At 42.3% G+C, this 23,094-nt stretch overlaps 1 protein-coding gene across 5 annotated transcripts in view; it reads right to left on the reverse strand.

Moving 5' to 3' along the window:
* The window catches only part of rb1cc1 (RB1-inducible coiled-coil 1), a 311,904-nt gene that overhangs the window by 65,201 nt on the left and 223,609 nt on the right, over nucleotides 1–23,094 (reverse strand). For all 5 annotated transcript variants that reach the window (XM_068031835.1, XM_068031832.1, XM_068031833.1 and 2 more), the window contains one exon: nucleotides 337–388. In XM_068031835.1, the coding sequence (XP_067887936.1) occupies nucleotides 337–388 (52 nt within the window). The remainder of the gene's footprint in view (nucleotides 1–336; nucleotides 389–23,094) is intronic.

Here is a 23,094-nt window from a genome sequence, read left to right on the forward strand (position 1 = left end):
CTCTCTCATCAGAAAGGTGGCACCTTCTAGCATTCCTTCAATGCACTGGCTTGTCAACATGTGTCCAAATTCTGGAGCAAGATTTATAACCACAACCTTTGGATTCAAAAGCGAGCATGTTGACACACACATCAACTGGACACAAGAAAGAACTATTTCAAATTTGTGTTATTTGAATTATGCTCATCTTCATTCTGTCCCTAGATTTTAGTTGTGCCATACGTGCAAGACCAAAATTTTGAGACATCAATTCCATTATGGAGGTTTCACTGCATATCACTGTATATCTCCTGCATGACTTTAACCGGACTTCATTAGACAGAAACATCTACTTACTCTTTCTAAAATCATAATCCTATGTTTTTCCTCAGACATTTGGATGGTTTCACTGTAATGAAATAAATAGAGCTTTGATTAATGCATTGATAAAAGAAATTCAAATATAAATATTTCAATGTTTTCTCTAGCTAACAAATTTCAAAGAGATCCACATAAACAACCAGTAGCATATTTTACACTGCAGTAGGTATACTTATTGAGGCAGTGTTCTAGTCTTCTCTGCACTCCCCCAAACGTACAATTCCTCAAGAAGGTAGATGGGCCTTCTTAAATTCAGGATGAGTGGGGCGGGGGTAGAAGAAAAGACAGGAATAAAGAGGTGGTCTTGGTCTAAAAAAAGTCTAAGCAGCCTTGTTTTTTCAACAAAAAAAAACAGAGAACGTCATTGATTGCAAATGCTAATGGATATTTATGCTTAGCAGCAGAGTGGCCGATTACCTTACCTAAATTTACCTATCTACAAGTTGGGAATAGTACATTGTGTTATCAAAACAAATGCAAGTATTTTTGGAAATAGTTGATGCAAGATTATGTGGTTAAGATGACAAAATGTTGGCTCGTTTTACAAATAGGCTTAATTTTGAACTTATAAAAATGCAGCAGTCACAATGGAATCAATGAGATTTCCGAAATGAGAGACATGAAATGGAAATTTCCAATTGTAAATGAAATTGTGATCAACTTTGAAACAGATTTAGAATGAGGCTGTGCAACACTTAATACAGTGGGGCATCAAAAGGTATTTGCTCGGTTTTGAATTAGCGACTGTGCCCTTATATGAGGAGTCACAGTATACAACAGATATAAAAAAAAACCAAATTCAGATTCTTATAAAAAGCTTTGAGACAATGTTGCAGTTTTGCCCATTACAGGCAAGACAGTGAAATCAGTATAATGAACCAAAAGTTGCTGTGGCAAACCAATGGCCGACATCTGCCAGAAGTGCCTGTTCCCATTTCACGTAAACGCTATTTTGCTCAGCAAGTTCCTCGAAGTGCAAGATAGAAGAGGCATAGCACCCTCTACAGAGCATGAGTGAACAGGGCTAGTAACCGTGTAGCTGCTTAACCAATCAGATTGAAGGATTGTGAAATGAACAATGCAAAGTCTGAATAAGGAATAAGGAAGTATAAGTTAGAAGGGTGAATTAAATTGTTGGATTTTCACACACAGATGAACATCCAGTCATAGACAGGTAATCGTTTCTACAAAATGGCAATATCTTGAACTTTTTTTTAAAAAATGAAGCAGCAGCCGTTATAAGCATAAAGAAAACCACAGAACCATAGAAAAAGTATGGCCCGTCGTGTCCGTGCCAGCAGAAAAAACTAGCCACCCAATCTAATTCCACCTTCCTGCACCTGGTCCATAGCTTTGCAGGTTACAGCATTGCAGGTACATGTCCAGGTACCTTTTAAAAGAATTGAAGGTTTCCATCTCCACCACCATTCCAGGCAGTGAATTCCAAACACACACCACCCTCTGGGTGAAAAAGTTTTTTCTCATGTCTCCTCTAATCCTTCCACCAATTGCCATAAATCTGTGCCCCATGGTAATTGATCTCTCCGCTAGGGGGAACAGGTCCTTCCTGTCTACTCTATCTAGGCCCCTCATAATTTTGTACACCTCAGTTAAGTCACCCCTCAGCCTCCTCTGTTCTAAGGAAAACAACCTTTGCCTATCTAATCTTTCTTCGAGCCCTGGCAACATTCTTTTAAATCTCCTCCGTACTCTCTCCAGAGCAATTATGTCCTTTCTGTAACATAGTGACCAGAACTGTATGCAATACTCCAGCTGTGGCCTAACCAACATTTTATACAGTTCCAGCATTACATCCCTGCTTTTGAATTCTATACCTCAGCCAATAAAGGAAAGCATTCCATATGCTTTCTTTACCACTCTATCTACTTGTCCTGCCACCTTTAGGGACCTGTGGACATGCACTCCAAGGTCTCTCACTTCTTCTACCCCTCTCAATATCCTCCCGTTTATTGAGTATTCCCTCGCTTTATTTGCCCTCCCCAAGTGCATTACCTCACACCTTCTCTGGACTGAATTCCATTTGCTACTTTTTTGCCCACTCAACCAAACTATTGATATCATTCTGGAGTCTATGGCTATTCTCTTCACTATCAACTACTCAGCCAATTTTTGTGTCATCTGCAAATTTCCCAATCATGCCTCCCACATTTATGTCCAAATCATTAATATATACCACAAACAAGGGACCCAACACTGAGCCCTGTGGAATGCCACTGAAAACAGCTTTCCATTTGCAAAAACATCTGGCGACTACTACCGTTTGTTTCCTGTCACGGAGCCAATTTTGAATCCAACCTGCCACATTCCCCTGTATCCCATGGGCTTTCATTTTACTGATAAGTCTGCCATGCGGGACCTTGTCAAATGCCTCAAATCCATGAAGACCACATCCACTGCACTACCCTCATTAATCTTCCTTGTTACTTCCTCAAAGAATTCAATTAAATTAGTAAGACATGACCTTCCCTTAACAAATCCATGCTGACTATCCCTGATCAATCCGTGCCTTTCTAAGTGACAGTTTATCCTGTCCCTCAGAATTGATTCTAATAATTTACCCACCACTGAGGTCAGACTGACCAGCCTATAATTATTTGGCTTATGCCTTGCACCCTTTTTAAACAATGGCATAACGTTCGCAGACACCTCGCCCATATCCAGAGTGGATTTGAAGATGATCCTCAGCGCATCCGCTATTTCCTCCCTGGCTTCCTTTAACCACCTGGGATGCAATCCAACCGGACCTGGCGATTTATCCACTTTCAAGGATGTCAGACCCTCCAGTACTTCCTCTCTCATTACGCTAATCGTATCTAATATTTCACCCTCCTCTTTTACTACAATGACTCCATCATCCCTCTCCTTTGTGAAGACAGAGGCAAAAAACTCATTAAGAACACTGCCCACATCTTATGCATCCACATGTAAGTTCCTTTGTACATCTCTGATAGGCCCTACCCTTTCCTTAGTTATCCTCTTGCTCTTAATGTACTGATTAAACATCTTTAGGTTTTCCTTGATTTTACCTGCCAATAATTTTTCATGTCCTCCCTTTGTTTTTCTAACTTCCTTTTTTAATTCACCCCTGCACTTTCTATACTCCTCTAAGCTTTCTAAAGTATTAAGGTTTTGTGATCGTCATAAGCTTTCTTTTTCTGCTTTATCTTGCTCTGTAAGCCTCTAGATAACCGGGGGCTCTAGATTTGGGGACATGCCTACACTGTGGCCGTAGAATCTTGCTTTTGAATGCCTCCCACTGGTTTGCCACTGATCTTCCTTCAAGTAACTGTATCCAGCCTACTTTCGCCAGATCACCTCTCAGTTTCGTAAAATTTGCCTTCCCCCAATTTAGAACTTTTACTTCTGTCTTACCTTTGTCCTTTTCCATGATTATGCTAAAACTAACTGTATTATGGTCGCTATCTCCAAAATGGTCACCCACTGCTATTTCATCTATTTGCCCAGCTTCATTACTAAACACTAAATCTAGAATATTGGCCCCGCTTTTTGGCACCAGAGAAGTTTTGGGAACAAGATCCACAAGGAAAACTGCATGGAAACAAGGAAACTCTGAGCAAGCTCTGAGGCATCCAAATTAAAATTGACTACAGCAGGTTTATCAAAGTTATCATGACAGATTATTCCAGTGAATCCCAATTTGTTGCAACAAAAGGTAGTCCGCATGTCGTGCTCCATCAATAGTAAAGATGACTTTCTGACAAGTGCTTGGGCAATTTTGACTAAAAACATTAGCATTCCTCTCAGTCTCCATAACTGGAAAACTGTCTGTTAAGTCTAAAGCAGTCTGAAAGTAGATATTTCTTACACTGTATTTAGCCATATTTTCCATCACTTAAAAGGCAACACTGCTGACAACTACAGGGAACACATAAAGGTCTCTAAGGTGATTATTAAGTCAGTTCACTTCAGCTGTGAACTAAAAATAGGCCATGCTCGTCAGTGTTGCCTTTTAAGTGGTGGAAAATATGGCTAAATACCTTGCAAGAAATATCTACTTTCAGACTGCTTTAGACTTAACAGACAGTTTTTCAGTTAAGGAGAGGAATGCTAATGTTTTTAGTCAAAATTGCCCAAGCGCTTGTCAGAAAATCATCTTTACTACTGATGAAGCACAACATGCGAACTACCTTTTGCAACAAATTGGGATTCACTGGAATAATCTGTCATGATAACTTCGATAAACCTGTTGTAGTCAATTTTAATTTGGATGCCTCAGAGCTTGCTCAGAGTTTCCTTGTTTCCATGCAGTTTTCCTTGTGGATCTTGTTCCCAAAACTTCTCTGGTGAAAGCAAATTCTGGAAAGTCAGAGGAAGTCTGAATTTAAGTAAAAAAAAAAATGCCTGAGCCAGAACCTAACAGGCTAAGATACCCAGAGTGGACTAGATCATGGACAATATCCTCTTTCTCTGGCACTGAGTATCAGAAATTCAATTTCCTCTGAGAAACTGAGGGATCAGGTTCATCACTTAAACATTCAAAGGGGTTTTGGGGTCGTTGGTGACAACAGGGTATTCCACCCAACTCTTGAATGATATAATTGACTAATGCAAATGTTTGGTTATAGAATTACATCGAATGTACAGCACAGAAACAGGCCATTTGGTCCAAAAGGTCCATACCAGGTTTATGCTCCACAAGAGCCTCCTTCAACCCCATCTCATATGACCAATTGCCATAATTTACTATTTCTTTCTCCCTCATAGGTTCATCTAGCTTCCTCTTAAATGCATCAGCTACACCTTAAATGAATCAATGCAAAGAAAAATCTTGGTGGGGGTGGGGTGGTGGCTGGTTCTGGAGATTTGTTTGTGAAGTTTGGCAGCACAGGACGAGGTTTTATCTGACATCATCCAAAGACTTGCAGGTGATAGGTAAATTGGCCGTTGTAAATTGCCCCTAGTGTAGGGAGGTGATAGGGAATATGGGATTACTGTAGGGTTAGTATAAATGGGTGGTTGTTGGTCGGCACAGACTCAGTGGGCCGATGGGCCTGTTTCAGTGCTGTATCTCTAAATAAAATAAAATAAAAATCACTGTAGAGGTAGCACCTGGGATATGGCAGAACTATGGAAGGCAAACCTGAAGTTTGGCATATCAGAGATTGAAAAGCAAGATTTAACTTGGTCAAAATAAGATGAAAGAAAGACAATCTGGCCTATAAATTGAGCAATTCAGCACCAGTTTTTCCAGGTGATAACCAACCTACTCAGCCCTTAACATGGCAAACAGGAAGTACGGAAAAAGGTTGCACTGGCAGCAAGAGCACACGCCAGCAATCCTGGGTCAGAGTAGTGATTGCTCATGTCCTGGACCTCCCCTTAGCCCAAGATCATCCACCCTTCCTTACTTAACTAAGGACTTTGTGACACCAGCAGCAGCCTGACCTTCACTGACAACTCACCAGCAGCTCTGCACAACTCACTGGCTCCATCGAAATGAGGCCAGAAGCCCAATAATGGGGGCACTTCAGGCCTTACAATTCAGAAGCACAGATTGCAACTTGCACACAAAAATGGGCATGTCCAAATTTCTATCCATATGACTTGGTCTCCCTTTCCAATTTCTTTCTGTCATAATTAGACTGACCTTCTACTATCAACACAACAGCTCATAATCAGGTAGTAATTAGGGATTCCCTCTCTCACCCCGCCCCTTCATCGCTGACCAGCACTAATTAAAACATTAACATTTTCTAATTGTCAACAAAACATAGGTGATAATCAAGTGACAGTCAGAACCAAGGTGCTGCAAATTCAACTGCTTTCTTTTGTTTGAATAAGCTTGAATTATGAGAAAAGTTACTTAAGAACATAAGAAATAGGGTTTTAAAGGAAGTGGCTGCGGAGGCATTGATCGAAATATTCCAGAACTCGCTGGATTCCGGGAGGGTCCCAGCGGATTGGAAAACTGCTAATATGACGCCCCTGTTCAAGAAGGGAGGGAGACTATAGGCCAGTCAGCCCAACATCAGTCATTGGGAAAATATTAGACTCCATTATTAAGGAAGAAATAGCAGGACATTTAGAAAAGCTTAACGCAATCAAACAGAGTCAACATGGTTTTGTGAAAGGGAAATCATGTTTGACAAATTTGCTCAGGTTCTTTGAAGACATAACAAGCAGAGTTGATAAAGGGAAACCTTTGGATTTCCAGAAGGCATTCGATAAGATGCCACATAGAAGATTATTACACAAGATAGGAGCTCACGGTACTGGGGGTAATGTGTTAGCATGGATTGAGGTTTGGTTAACTCACAGAAGAGAGAGCGAGTCAGGATTAATGGGTCTTTTTCAGGTTGGAAATATGTAACTAGTGGAGTGCCACAAGGATCAGTCCTAGGACCTCAATTATTTACTATCTATATTAATGACTTGGAGGAGGGGGCAGAGTGTAATACATCCAAATTTGCTGACAATACAAAAATAGGTGGGAGGGCATGTTGTGATGAGGACAGAAGGAATCTGAAAGGGGATAATAGATAGGTTGAGTGAGTGGGCAAAAACTTGGCAGATGGAGTTTAATGTAGGAAAGTGTGAGGCCATGCACTTTGGTCAGAAAAATAAAAAGGCAGATTATTTAAATGGAAAGAGACTTCAAAAAATTGCAGCACAGAGGGATCTGGGTGTTCTTGTGCATGAAACCGGTGAAGGCTGGTGAGCCTTACATAAGTGGTAGGGAAATTATTAGAGAGGATTCTTCGGGACAGGATCTACTCCCATTTGGAAACAAGCAAACTTATTAGCGAGAGGCGCATGGTTTTGTGAAGGGGAGGTCGTGTCTCACTAATTTGATTGAGTTTTTTGAGGAAGTGACAAAGATGATTGATGAAGGAAGGGCAGTGGATGTTATCTATATGGACTTCAGTAAAGCCTTTGACAAGGTCCCTAATGGCAGACTGGTACAAAAGGTGAAGTCACAAGGGATCAGAGGTGAGCTGGCAAGATGGATACAGAATTAGCTCTGACATAGAAGACAGAGGGTAGCAGTGGAAGGGTGCTTTCCTGAACGGAGGGATGTGACTAGTGGTGTTCCGCAGGGATCAGTACTGGGACCTTTGCTCTTTGTAGTATATATAAATGATTTGGAGGAAAATGTAGCTGGTCTGATTAGTAAGTTTGCGGACGACACAAAGGTTGGTGGAGTTGCGGATAGTGATGAGGATTGTCAGAGGATACAGCAGGATATAGATCGGTTGGAGACTTGGGCGGAAAAATGGCAGATGGAGTTTATTCCGGACAAATGTGAGGTAATGCATTTTGGAAGGTCTAATGCAGGTGGGAAGCACACAGAAAATGGCAGAACCCTTAGGAGTATTGACAGGCAGAGAGATCTGGGCATACAGGTCCACAGGTCACTGAAAGTGGCAACGCAGGTGGATAAGGTAGTCAAGAAGGCATACGGCATGCTTGCCTTCATCGGTCGGGGCATAGAGTATAAAAATTGGCAAGTCATGCTGCAGCTGTACAGAACTTTAGTTAGGCCACACTTAGAATATTGCGTGCAATTCTGGTCGCCACACTACCAGAAGGACGTGGAGGCTTTGGAGAGGGTACAGAAGAGGTTTACCAGGATGTTGCCTGGTCTGGAGGGCATTAGCTATGAGGGGAGGTTGGATAAACTCGGATTGTTTTCACTGAAACGACGGAGGTGGAGGGGTGACATGATAGAGGTTTACAAAGTTTTGAGCGGCATGGACAGAGCGGATAGTCAGAAGCTTTTTCCCAGGGTGGAAGCATCAGTTACTAGGGGACATAGGTTTAAGGTGAGAGGGGCAAAGTTTAGAGGGGATGTGCGAGGCAAGTTCTTTACACAGAGGGTGGTGAGTGCCTGGAACTTGCTGCCAGGGGAAGTGGTGGAAGCAGGTACGATAATGACATTTCAGAGGCATCTTGACAAATACATGAATAGGATGGGAATAGAGGGATACGGTCCCCGGAAGTGCAGAAGGTTTTAGTTTAGGCAGTCATCAAGATTGGCGCAGGCGTGGAGGGCCAAATGGCCTGTTCCTGTGCTCTACTGTTCTTTGAAACACAAAGTTAGCATGCAGGTGCAGCAAGTAATTAAGAAGGCAAATGGAATTTTGGCCTTTATTGCTGGGCGGGTGGAGTTTACAAATAGGGATGTCTTGTTACAACAATACAGGGTGTCGGTAAGGCCACACCTGGAGTACTGTGTATAGTTTTGGTGCCCGTATTTAAGAAAGGATATACTGGTATTGGAGGCAATACAAGAGAGATTCACTAGGCTGATTCCTGGGATGAAGGGATTGACTCATCAAGAGCGGCTAAACAGGTTAGGCCTTCATTCATTAGAGTTTCGAAGAATGAGGGGTGATTTATTGAAACATACAAGCTTCTGAGGGGGCTTGACAGGGTAGATGCTGAGAAGATGTTTCCACTAGTGGGGGGAATCTCAAACTAGGGGACATAGTTACAGAATAAGGGGACATTCATTTAAAACTGAGATGTGAAGCAATTTCTTCTCTCAGAAGATAGTGAATGTTTGGAATTCTCTACCCCAGAAAGTTGTGGAGCTAGATCACTGAAAGTACTTAAACAGGAGGTAGATAGATTTTTGAAATATCGGGGAGTTGAGGGCTATGAGGAGCTGGCATGAAAGATGAGTTGAGGTCTGGTGCAGATCAGCCATGATCTTATTGAATGGCAGGGCAGGCTTGAGGGGTCAAATGGCCTACTTCTGCTCCTATTTATGTTCTTTCAAGGAGACCATAAGGCCCCTCAAGCCAGCTCTGCCATTTAATAAGATTATGACCGATGCTCAACCTCAATTCCATCTTCCTGCCCAATCCTCATGTCCATCAATTCCCGTCGGGTCCAAAAATAGATAAATCTTAGCACTGAACATCCACATCTCAGGAGTAGAGAATTCCAAAGATTCACAACCTTGAGTGGAGAAATTTCCCCTCCTCTCAGTCTGAAATGGCTGACCCCTTATCCTGAGACTATGCCCCCTAGTTCTAGACTCTCTAGCCTCTCAGCATCTACCCTGTCAAGACCCTTAAGAATTTTTGTATGTTGCAATGAGATCACCTCTCATTCTTCTAAACTCCAGAAAGTATAGGCCCATCTACTCAGTCTCTCCCAATAGTACAGACCTCTCATCTCCGGAATCAATCTAGTAAACCTATCTTGCACCCCCTCTAAGACAAGTACGTCCTTCCTTAAGTACAGAAACCAAAACTGGACATAGTCCTCGAGGTGTGGTCTCACCAAAGCCCTGTCCAACTGCAGCAAGGCTTTCTTACTCTTGCACAAATCCTTTGCAATAGAGGCCAACATGCCATTTGCTTTCCTAATTGCTTGCTGTACCTACATGTTAATTTCTTGAGCTTCTTGTAAAAGGACACCGTTACGACCAGGTGAGGAGGGGGTCTCAGGCTCCCATTTTGCCCCTCCTCTGGTTTGACCGCAACAGGGTTTATCCTTTTTTTTTTAAGCACAGTGATTGAAATTACCACCTCAGTGAGCACTTGACTTGCTCCTATTCCTCGAATATATACGCCAAAGAACCAGACAGGTTTTCTTGAGTTTAAACAAGAAACATGCAAGTTTATTAACTTTACTACTCTAAACCAGTTAAAATTACTAAAATACGCTACATATCCACGCTCACATTCACAAGAGACACACACACACACACAAATAGATTAGGAGGGAAAACAAAGTTGGGTGGGTGGAGTAAAGTCTGAAATAAATGGAATTTAAATAATGAATCTCAGTCCCACAGTCCTTAGTTGAAATTGTAGTCCTGAAGTCCTCGCTGGACCACATGCACAGTTGTAGGTCTGCTCCTCAGTCTCAGGAAGGCAGAAGAGGTGGTTTTGACCCTTGTATCCTTGTTGGTGGTAGTGTTGCTCTACAGGTTTGGTTTTACCAGCTGCTGCTGAGGCTTCTCAAGATCTTTAGTGGAGAGGGAGGGAAAGAGAGAGAGCTGTTCCCTTGATGGTTCAGTTACTGTCTGTTTTCTGAGTCACAACTCACAATCGCCCAGCGTTGCACAAGCAGGCACATGACATGACCACCTCTGTGTTTTAATGAGTTTCTCCTGGAATTTTCTCTGAAATTGACGGCTCTCCAGAAATACTTGGCGGCAGGGTGTTGGCTCTTTCAAAGTCAATGGGTGTCGATGGCTCTTGATGACCACATTGATAAGGCTATCTCAGATAATTGAATCAGTGTGCTTCCCATTGCTCTGGCTACACTGAGTCAATCATGTTTGTCTCCAGTCTAATCCGTTGGTGTTTCAAATGCAAATGTCCGTGGCCATCTTGGCTGCTAGTTGTTCTTTTAAAAAAAATTTATAACAAATTCTAGTAAAAGTCTCAGACAAAGTTCCATTCGAAATTAATATTTCCCATTTGGTATGTGGAGTTTTCATAACAGACATCTAAATCCCTCAAAAAACCAACATTTAATAGCTTTTCACCATTTAAGACAATGTTTTTCTATTTTTCCTACCTAAGTGAATAACCTTACATTTCCCCACACTCTACTCCATCTGCCACCTTCTTGCCCACTTACTTAATCTATCTAAATACATTCGCGGATTCTTTGCATCCTCCTCGCAAGCTACGTTCCCACCTAGCTTTGCATCATCAGCAAAGATGGACATATTGCACTCAGTCCCTTCAGCTAAGTCATTAACATAGATTATAAATAGCTGAGGCCCAGCACTGATCCTTGCAGAACTCCACCCGTAACAACCTGCCAACCTGAAAATGACCCATTCATTTCTAATCTGCTTTTTCTCCTTTAACCAATGCTGTATCAATGCTAATATATTACTTACCTGGACATGAGCCCTTATCTCATGTAGCGATCTTTCAGTGTCACCTTACTGAATGTCTTTTGAAAATCCAAATATTTTACATCCACCAGTTCCCCTTTATCTACCCTGCTAGCTACATTCTCAAAAAACTCTAGTAGGTTTGTCAGTCATGATTTCCCTTGCTGACTTTGCCTAATCACGTGATGTTTCTCTAAATGCCCTGTTAACCAGTTTCCTAATAATAGATTCCAGCATTTTCCCAATGACTGATAGAAGGCCGATTGGCTTACAGATTCCTAATTTCTCTTTCCTTCTTATCCTGAATAGCAGTGTTACATTTGCTATCTTCCAATCCACTGAGACCAGTCCAGAATCTAGGCAATTTAGGAAGATCATAATCAGTGCATCCACTATATTTGCAGCCATCTCTTTTAGAACCCTAGGGATGTTGGTCATCAGGTCTAGGGAATGTGTTGGCTTTCAGTCCCATTAATTTATCCATATTTTTTTCTTTACTAATGTTAATTACTTTAACTTCCTCACCTTCATTAGACCCTTGCATCCCCACTGTTTTTCTGTCTTCTACTGTGAAGACAGACAAAATATTTAAGATTGTTATGACAGGTGTTATACCGAATGATGATTTTTTTTTAATCCATCTGTTGGAAATCTGAATTAAACTTTAAAAACAAACAGGAGACAAAGAAACTGATACAAGACCACTACTAGCAGCTAAAATGGCCACCGCAATTTGCATCTAAATACTCCACATACCAATATATTGAGGTGGAGACGTAGATCTAGTAAATCTCCAACCAGAACAGCTTGAGAATTTTGAATGAGCTACCTGCCTTACCTTCATTAAAAAGACATTCAAGGCAATCTTGGAACATTAGCACTGGCGGAGACAAACCACTCAAAGGGTAATTACTGAGACGATGGGACCTGAGAGAGATTGGGAATTCTTAGACCTAATCTAATTAAGTTGCAAAAGAGAGAATACACTAGGCCATCATTTGACAAACTCTCCATCTGTGTGAAAACTTGCAGTTCCTTCTCTCTACAGCAGACAAGCACCGGAGTTTGATCAGGGAAGGACGCAAGTGGGGGTCTCTCTCTCTCTCTCCAGGCAACCTTGCAAGTTCAAACCCTGCCTGCAAATATCCTAGCCTTTCATTTTTTATAGACAGAGACCCCAGGAAGAAAACCATCTGCATCACTGCCTCCAAGAAAACACTGAACCTCAAGTTGGCCAGCTCTACCAGTCAGAAACTTCAGGACCACCGAGTTCAGTCAGAAGACAACTGAATTATCAGACTCCACAGACTGTATATTAATTTTAGTGTTCTGGACTCTAATCCAACCAATCTATTCTTCTCCACTCTGTAACCTATTTGCGGGTGAGAGAGAAAATTTTAGCGTAGTTTACTATTTTACTTAGATCAGGTTTTGGTTTTAAGTACAATAAACTTATAGTCATTTGATAGTACAGAACTTGAGTTTGGTGAAAAGAGACATTTTGTCAAAGTTTTTCATCTTGCACTCATCAGGACAATTAGCAAGAATATCAACGTAAGGGAAAGCAACAAATTTATACTGTATGAGAAGAGAATGCTGATTGGTAGAGGCGTTGCCATGGAGAATGCACCAGTTTATGGTGACTGACAGTTAACAGCCAAGCTTTGTTTTAAATTTAAACCAGGCAGCTTGACTCTGATTGGTCAAGGCATTGCCCTGAGGAATGAACCAGCGAATGGCTGTCACTTGTTTTGTTTAGCTGAAACAGGAGCCATGTGTGTACACGTTCTTTCAGTCTGCAACGAACAGGGCTCTGTGTATTAATATCTGTGGCTTCCAGTACATGCGAATGCACTACACTGTGAGCCTGACTGACAATCTTAAATTGGTTGTCAGTGTAATTCTTAGCACACTGAGGATTATTTAGCAAATGTTGTCCAATCGCAGAATCACATTTAATGCTGGACCCTATGTTTTCAGCAATACAATAAACTTGCTAGTATAAACTCAAGAAAACCTGTCTGATTCATTCTTTTATGATCATAGCACATAAAGGGTTAAACGCTCACTTAATTGGTAAGCATATACACAGTTTCAATAAAATAAACCAAACAAGGAGAGGGACAAGAGGGCAGCCATTCAACCCGTCCTCAACTGATCATAACAGAAGTATGAGCGCTCGTGTCCGGGATCAAAACCCAAAGACAAACGAGAAACTGGAAGTGGGAAACCAAATTGATCCCTGGTAAAAATTTTAAAATGTCAATACAGGTTTTCAGTGCTAGAGTACCAAAATGTCCACATTCAAGACCAGCACCTTACTATAACAGAGTGAAGTAACTTGGGACAGGTCAAAAGCCCTATCGGTTGAAGAATTGAGGAACGTAGCTGGGCAGTTAGGGATCACTATCTGTCCAAAAGCTAGGAAACCCAAAATCCTAAAACTCGTGGCCAACCATATTGCACTTGAAACTGAAGAACTGGAGACCAGCTTAGAGTTGGAAACAAGATAAAATAACATTAGCCAAGGTACAGCTAGAACCGAGGAGAAGAGAATTAGAATTCACGAAGAAGGGGAGAGTGTGTTTCAGGAAACATACAAACATACGAATTAGGAACAGGAGCAGGCAACTCGACCCCTCAAGCCTGCTCCGCCACTCAATAAGTTCATGGCTGAACTGATTACTCCACATTCCCACCTACCCCTGATAACCTTTCACCCCCTAGCTTAAGAATCTATCTACCTCTGGGAGAGAGAGAGAGCTTTCCAGAAGGAGGAGGAGAAAAGAGTATTCAGACAACTTGAACTAACTAGACCCAACGTACCCAGTGAAGGCACCGCTAGTGAAGGAACTACCCCGAGCTAAGGGCCGATTGCTGACTCTTAAAGTTCCCCTAATTGACACCAAAGTTCAATGAGGGGGATGTGGAAGCATTTGACATCTCATTTGAAAATCTTGCAATATAACTAAGTAGGCAGCAGAGGGCTGGATCCTGCTAATGCAGAGCGAATTAACAGGAAAAGCCCATGGGGCTTATTCACTGTTGCCTGATAAGAGTTCATCAGCCTATTAGATGACTGTTATCACCAGGTGAGAAAGGTGTCTAGGGGTCTTTTACTTTCTTCACCTGGTCTTATTGCAACAGGGTTTGATTTTAAACACACCGTTTTGAGCTCCCCCATTGTGAATCCTTGTTCACAGCTTTCCAATTATAAGGCAAAGAAATGAGCGCACTAGGTTTTCTTCAGGTTTAAAGAAGAAAAGTGACATTTATTAAACCTTAAACTTAAACTCTAATACGGTTAATGCCTTGGGATATACAACGTGCCAACGCTAGCATGCACATGCAATACACGCATACTAATAGGGGCAGAAAAGAGAAGAAAAATAAAATGGAGAGGTTTGAGGCAGTCTCTAAAAGGGGGTTTCTTGTTACTGTTTCTGGGTTTCCAGCTTGCCATAGAGTCCTTGTTTGTAGACAGCTTGTAGATGTTGGGACCCAGTATTCTTCTTAAACCTTGTTCACTGTAGCAGACTTTTCTCTCTTGGGGTTCATATGTCTTCAATGGTTTCCGAAGCTGGTGAGAGAGAGATGAGAGCAGGCAGGAAAGAGATGTTCTCAGTCCAGAATCTAACATCCTTCTGAGTTCAAAATTCTGTTGGAAGCTCAAATTCAAAAACTCCAAGAGTCAGTCAGTCAGTCATGTGACCAAATTGGCCCAACTACATCCGTTTGTGTATCTGGCCATCTTAGTAGTTAACCTGGAATGCTTCAAGGTCTAGTAATCAGAAGTCTATTGTGGATTAAATTGGAGCAGGGAATAGCTCCTTTGTCCTTTGAAGTACTTGTCTGTTGATATGCTAATGTAACTCTCCAGCCAAAGTCTCCGATTGTTTTTTAAAGCAAGTTCTTTCTTCACCATCAGCAGTTTAAAATCAATGTTCATGTGACAAAATTAATTTTCCTCATTCTTGGCAGGTGGGGGGCTTGCCTGATATGACCAAAAATGCTATCCTGAGCGCATATGAGCTGGTACCAGAGGTGTACTGCTAAAAATTCCGAACCCCGCAAAAGCAGCCTGGACACACTCAGAGTTCGAAAGAGTTAAGCAACTCGCTTTTAGAATCATAGAAAGTTTAAGGCACAGAAAGAGGCCACTTGGCCCATTGTCTCGGTGCCGGCTGAAAAACGATCCACCTATTCTAATCCCACCTTCCAGCATTTGCTCCATAGCCCTGCAGATTACGGCACTTGAGGTGCATATCCAGACTCCTTTTGAATGAGTTGAGGGTTTCTGCCTCAACTACCCTTTCAGGTAGTGAGTTCCACACACCTACCACCCTCTAAGCGAAAATGTTTCTCCTCATCTCCCCTCTAATTTTTCTACCAATCAATTTAAATCTATGCCCACTTGTCACTGACCTTTCTGCCTCCACTCTATCCAGGCCCCTCATAATTTTGTACATTTCAATCAGATCTCCCCTCAGCCTTCTCTGTTCCAAGGAGAATAACCCCAGCCTATCCAATCTTTCCTCATAGCTATATTTTCCTAGTCCTGGCTTCATCCTCGTAAATCTCCTCTGTACCCTCTCTCGTGCAATTACATTCTTTCTGTAATGAGGTGACCAGAACTGCACACAGTACTCAAGTTGTGGCCTAACCAATGAGTTATACAGTTCCAGCAGAACCTCCTGCTCTTGTAATCTACACCTCAGCTAATAAAGAAAAGGATTCCATATGCCTTCTTAACTACCTTATCGACATGTCCTGCTACCTTCAGGGATCGATGGACAGTCACTCCAAGGTCCCTCACTTCCTCTACACTTCTTAGTATTTTCCCACTAATCGTATATTCCTTTGCCTTATTTGACCTCCCCAAATGCATCACCTCACACTTCTCCGGGTTGAATTCCATTTGCCACTTTTCTGCCCATCTGACTAGACTATCAATATCTTCCTGCAGCTATCCTCCTCGCTGTCTACCACACAGCCAATCTTTGTGTCGTCTGCAAAATAGTTGATCATGCCCCCTACATTTACATCCAAATCGTTAATATATACCATATATGCCTCTCTTGGCTCTGACTCAGAAGGTTGTGGGTTCAAGTCTTGCTCTGGATGTTTAAGCACAAAATCTATTCTGGTGCAACACTGAGGGTGATGTCATCTTTGGGTGGCGCAGTGGTTAGCACTGCAGCCTCACAGCTCCAGCGACCTGGGTTCGATTCTGGGTACTGCCTGTGCGGAGTTTGCACGTCTTAAATCATTAATGTATACTACAAACAGCAAGGGTCCCAGCACCGATCCCTGCTGTACACCAACGGTCACAGGCTTCCAATCGCAAAAACAACCCTCAACCATCACCCTCTGCCTCCTGCTACTGAGCCAATTTTGGATGCAATTTGCCAAATTGCCCTGGATCCCATGGGCTCTTACCTTATTAACTAATCTCCCACGGGGGACCTTATCAAGGGCGGCACAGTGGTTAGCACCGCAGCCTCACAGCTCCAGCGACCTGGGTTCACTTCTAGGTACTGCCTGTGCGGAGTTTGCAAATTCTTCCTGTGACCGCGTGGGTTTCTGCCGGGTGCTCCGGTTTCCTCCCACAGCCAAAGACTTGCAGGTTGAAAGGTAAATTGGCCATTGTAAATTGCACCTAGTATAGGTAGGTGGTAGGGGAATTGAGGGAAGATGGGGATGTGAGAGGGTAATGGGATTAATGTAGGATTAGTATATTAGGATGGGAAGATCGGATAAAGCAATAGCTCCACACCCACAATTCATGGATAATGTAAATAAAACAGAAGAGTACTGCCAACCCTTAAATACCAAGAAAAGAAACAAGCGTAACCTACTGTTGAGAAAAACTTCAATAAAAAGAAATGAAAACAACCATAGTCAGAATGCTCCCTCTTTTGAACGCTGCAACATTCTCAAAAAAGAGGGGGAAAAGCAGATTATTTCTGGAAGCTACTCCAAAAATCTAAAATTACAGGAAGTTGGTCTGAAGTCTGTGCTGAGCCTTCAAGGAGATCAGAACTATGCCGGGCCAAAGTTTAGTGAGCCACCGTCTCCCAGTGTTCTACCTAAGCTGGGTAGGAGCACATACTGAATATCCTGATGAGAGTAAGGAAATAATGACTGTCCACTTAAAGACTTTACTAAAAGTTAATGCATAATTCAAGAGCAGTTCAGGTTAGCTTAAACATTGTAATTAAGAATGTTTCAGTCAAGATTCAATTTGTTGCAGCAGAAAGTCCTGCATTTTAGACAATTGTAATTTTCTCAGTGCTTTTGGGATAACCATATGCAAGTGGTGCTAGTATGAAATGGGACTGTGTATATTAGTGTAACCATGTAATTATTTGTACATTTTCATATACTCAATTTGAAAGAAAGGAATGATAGTTTCATATGAGAATTTGTTGCCTAGTACCAGTTGGTGGGCAGAGTCAAATGTTATATTTTGTATATAAAAGGGAAAAACCCAAGGTAAAAGCTTGAGCATTCAAAGTTATACATCCTCTGAATGCAAGAAACAGCAGCTGTAGTTATATATACCCCCTTTGACGATGTTTGACAATCTGCAACATGTTCTTGACAAGAAAAAAAACTTTGGGCAAAAAAAATAGAATGATTCAAGCACTGCTTTTAAAAGTGACTGCTTTTATCTGCACTACTGAAGGATACTACCATCAACAAGATGCACTTTCATCTTACTGGGTGTTTAATATATAATGTGAATAATTTTAAAGTCTGTCACCAAATTTAACTAAAGCTCTGGCTGGAGAGAAAGAGCAAAGTGTTTCCACAATTTGGTCTGTTGAACAGAATAACTCTAGGTTAATATACAAATTTTGTGGTTCTTGCAATTGTTGATCTCTAAATACCATTGATGAACTTTTTTTTAAGCTTTGATAATTTCCCTCACCAATTTGCCCAATCATTGCCTAAAATGTGAATACCAATAGGAACAATGAATTATACATTGACATTTGTCAGCTCATCTAAATTTCTGACAGTGCCATTTTGAAAGTGGGCGGCACAGTGACGCAGTGGTTAGCACCGCAGCCTCACAGCTCGGGTTCAATTCTGGGTACTGCCTGTGTGGAGTTTGCAAGTTCTCCCTGTGTCTGCATGGGTTTCCTCCCACAAGCCAAAAGACTTGCAGGTTGGTAGGTAAATTGGCCATTATAAATTGCCCCTAGTATAGGTAGGTGGTAGGGAAATATAGGGGCAGGTGGGGATGTGGTAGGAATATGGGGTTAGTGTAGGATTAGTATAAATGGGTGGTTGATGGTCGGCACAGACTCGGTGGACCGAAGGGTCTGTTTCAGTGCTGTATCTCTAAATAAGTAAATAAATACATAAATAAACCACAAAAAGCAGGGGATCCAGTACTGAGCCCTGCGGAACGCCACTGAAAACAGCCCTCCAGTCCCTAAATCATCCGTCAACAATTACCTTGTGTTTCCTGCCACTGAGCCAATTTTGCATCCACCTTGCTGGTTTCCCTGGATCCCATGAGATTTAATTTTTTTTTAACCAGTCTGCTATGAGGGACCTCGTCAAAAGCCTTGTTAAAATCCATGCAGACCACATCAGCTGCACTACCCTCATCTAACTTCCTTGTCACTTCTTCAAAAATTTCGATCAAGTTGGTCAAACAGGACCTTCCCTTAACAACTCCATGCTGACTATCCTTGATTAACCTGTGCCTTTCTAAGTGACAGTTCATCCTGTCTCAGAATAGATTCCAATAATTTGCCCACCACTGAGGTTAGACTGACTGGCCTGTAATTATTCAGTCTATCCTTTCTTCCCTTTTCAAACAGAAGTACAACATTAGCAGTTCTCCAATCCTCCGGCACCACACCTGTATCCAGTAAAAACTGGAAAATAATGCTCAGACTAAAGGTCTGCTCGGGTCTGCAAATGAGACCCGACAGAACCCCATCAGACCCTGAGCCCGACCCGGCACGAGTCCTTCCATTTTTTCCCCACGCCCGACCCGACCATCAGTTATAACCTACCTTCCGTTTTTCACTTTGTTCCTTACCTGCACAAGATTAAAATAACTAGCAAAACCATCTTTAAAGTCCAAAAAGTAAATTAACATTAAAGTCACTTACCTGAGGTGGTGATAGAGCATGTCCGATCCAGCCCGACCCGACCCCGAATGTCGGACCCGGAAGTGTGACTCGACCCGAACCCGACAGATCGCCGGGTCCCATCGGGTTCGGGTCGGGTAGCAGGCCTTTAGGTCAAACCCTCTGCTATTTCCTCTCGCTTTTTTTTTTTAAAAACAGCCGAGGATATAGTTCATCTGGCCCTGGTTATTTATCAGCTTTCAAGGATGTTAATTCCATTAATAATTCCTCTATGTTTATCTCACCCAATACTTCACACTCCTTAACTACAATATCTGCATTGATGTGGGGACAGATCAAAAGTAAGCCAAATCAGCTAACAGACTAACTGTGGAGTTGTGGAGCCAATTTATAAAAAGCAACAAGCAGAAGCTAACAGGACAGCTGCAGATAGCTTAATAGTAGCCTATTGTTTAATAATCAGTCTAACAGTTCAAGGAGGGGGGGGGGATGTGAAACTACTGAAATAAGATGCAAGAATATAAAATGCTGGGACGAATGAACCAATCATGCACTGATAATAGAAGTCTGCAAACCACTCAAACAAGGGGTGGGGGCACGTTCTTTTGTTTTGCTTTTTGTTCCTTTTGTATCCTTGTAATGTAACAACCATATACTTCAATAAAGTTTCTAAAAGTTACAGTTGGACTTGGTCTCTCTTTGTAACTGATGGGATCCAACAATCGACCCACACTTTTGTGAAGACAGACGCAAAGTATTCATTAAGAACCATACCACTCTCTTCCGCCCCTACACATAGGTTACCTTTTTGTTTTTTTTAATGGGCTCTATTCTCTCCTTAGTTATCCTCTTACTCTTAAATGTATTGATAAAACATCTTTGGGTTGACCTTGATTTTGCTTGCCAATATTCTTTCATGCCCTCTTTGTTTTCCCAATTTCCTTTTTGATTTCATTCCTCCACTTTCTATGCTCCTCTCGACTTTCTGTAGTATTGTGTTCTCGGTGTCGGACATATGCTTTCCTTTTCTGCCTTATCTTACCCTATAGGCTCCTTGACATCCATGGGGATCTAGATTTGACCATCTCACCCTTTTTCTTTGTGGGAACATGTGTACTCAGAAACCCTTGAAGCTCCCCTTTGAATGCCTCCCACTGTGCTGACACTGATTTACCTTCAAGTTGCTGTTTCCAGTCCATTTTTGCTAAATCACTCCTCAGTTTCGTAAAATTGGCGTTGCCCCAATTAAGAACTCTAACTCCGGTTCTATCTCTGTCCTTTTCTATAATTATGTTAAAACCGAATTATGATCACGACCACAAAAATGCTCTCCCACTGCCACCCCTTCCACCTGGCCATCTCCATTTCCTAAAATGAAGTCTAAAACTGCACCCTGTCTTAATGGACTTGCTACATACTAGGCAAAAAGGTTCTCCTGAATGCACCTCAAGAATTCTGCTCCCTCAATTCCTTTGACACTAAAACTATCCCAGTTAATATTGGGGTAGTTAAAATCCCCTACTATTACAGCCCTATTGTTCTTGCACTTCTCAGAGATTTGCCAACATATCTGCTCTTCTATCTCCCTCTGACTGTTTTCCGGTCTATAGTACACTCCCAGCAGTGTGATTGCCCCATTTTTCTTCCTTAGCTCAATCCATATGGCCTCATTTGATGAACCTTCGAACATATCATCCCTCCTCACAGCTGTAATTGTTTCCTTGACCAAGATTGCCACCCACACCCCCCACCCTTTCTTAGCCCCCTCCCTATTGCATCTGAAAACCCAGTAACCAGGAACGTTGAGCTGCCATTCCTGTCCCTCCTTAAGCCATGCTTCTATAGCTATGACATCATACTGCCACATGTCTATCAGTGCCCTCAACTTATCTGTTTTATTAGCTGCACTCCTTGCATTGAAATAGATACCCTTGAGCATTGCCAAACTTTTTTTTTTAAATTTTCTAACCCTTGTTTCCTCTGTCTTCCAGATTCATTCAAGAATTTTCTGCCTTTCATTTCTGATTTTGTCCCAACTAAGTCTACCCACAGGTCCCCATCCCCCTGCCAAACTTTAAACCCTCCCCAATATCACTAGCAAACGTCCCGCAAGGAACTCAGTCCCGGCTCTGTTTAGGTGCAAACTGTCTGGCATGTACAGGTCCCAGCTCCCCCAGAGCCAGTCCCAATGTTCCAGGAATCTAAAGCCCTCCCTCTTGCACAATCTTTCCAGCCACGCATTCATCTGTTTCATATTTCTATACACACTTGCACGTGGCACTGGGAGTAATCTGGAGATGACTACTTTTGAGGTCCTGCTTGCTAATTTCTTCCCTCGCTCCCTAAATTCAGACTGCAAGACCACATCCCTCTTTCTACCTATGTCGTTGGTTCCGATGTGAACCACGACTGCTGGCTGTTCACCCTCCCCCTTCAGGATGCTTTGCACAAATGGTTTTCCAGGATACGGGAAACATCCTGGAGCTCCCACATAGCACAGGAGGTGCACTCTCAAGGTTGAGCCAACTCTGCCATACCTTTATTTATTCGTTGACCCTTTGCTACTGCTAAACAAAACCTTACCAATACTACAACACCTTAGAATTAATAAAACCTTACTACTACTGATAAATCCTGCTAAAAATCAATACAGCTCACTAGTTAAAATAAGCCTTACTCAGAAAAAATACCAGCTACTCACTTGTTCCTTATTAAGCTATTACACACACACCCTAACAGTAAAATACTAACTCAGCTATTTACTGATACCCCCTAACAGCAGTTACTCACCAACCAATCACCTTGCAGCTTTCCTGTGATGTCACTGTGCACTTCATTTTCAAACTCCGGCACGCCTGGACTCCTCTCCGCTGCCCTCCTGCAAGGTAAGTGCTGCAGGCCACGATCCTCGGGCTGTATTTATCGGCTCCCTGCTCTGTGTTCTGCCCGCAGGTCCGCTCCTGTCCCAGAAGGTAAGTGCAGATAAAGCCCACCTATGAAAACCTCAGAGAGGTGATCCTTCTCGAGGAGATCAAAAACTCGCTTCCCCTTTCCATTAAAACCCACATGGAGGAACAAAGTTTCCAAGAACCAAGCAGGTAGCAATCCTGGCTGATGAACCACAAGCCCTTACCCCAAGGGAAACCCTTTCTTAATCACCTCCAAAAACCCAAAAAGTCTAAGAGGTGGACAGCAATAGGAGGACGAACAGCCAGGGGCGAGAAGGGAAAGCTGGTCACCCAGGGGGCCCTACTCAGGCCAAAAAGGAAGGTTTTGAGAATAGAAGTGACACCCAAAAGCCTTCGTTTCCATTGTAGCAAGGCAGGTCACCTTCGAGCTGACAGCTGGAAGTTACAGGGAAAACCTGTGGGATTAATCAGGGTACACCAGACCAGTGCAGGAAAAGGGGCCCTGATAGAAAGCACAGTGAACCAGGCTGTGGCTTTAACTGCAGCACTAAGACCCAGTGTTACCATGTGAGAAAAGGGTCTCGGGGTTCCCTCTCAATCTCTGCCTGGTTTAACTGTAACAGTGTTTAATTTTAAAAAAACATGCGTTTTTAGCTCCCCCACAACAAATCCTTATTCACTGCTTTCCAATTGTAAGGCAAAGAAATCAGATAGATTTTCTTATATTTTAAACAAGAAAGTTGTAAGTTTATCACTCTTAAACTCTAATTCGGTTAAGGACTACACACTGGCATGTATACGCGATAGATAGAAACAGAGACAGAAAAAGTAGAAGGAATAAAGGGGAAAGTTCTTTGAGTTC

Source organism: Heterodontus francisci, chromosome 5, assembly GCF_036365525.1.
Source record: "Heterodontus francisci isolate sHetFra1 chromosome 5, sHetFra1.hap1, whole genome shotgun sequence".
NCBI classification, from domain to species: Eukaryota; Metazoa; Chordata; class Chondrichthyes; order Heterodontiformes; family Heterodontidae; genus Heterodontus; species Heterodontus francisci.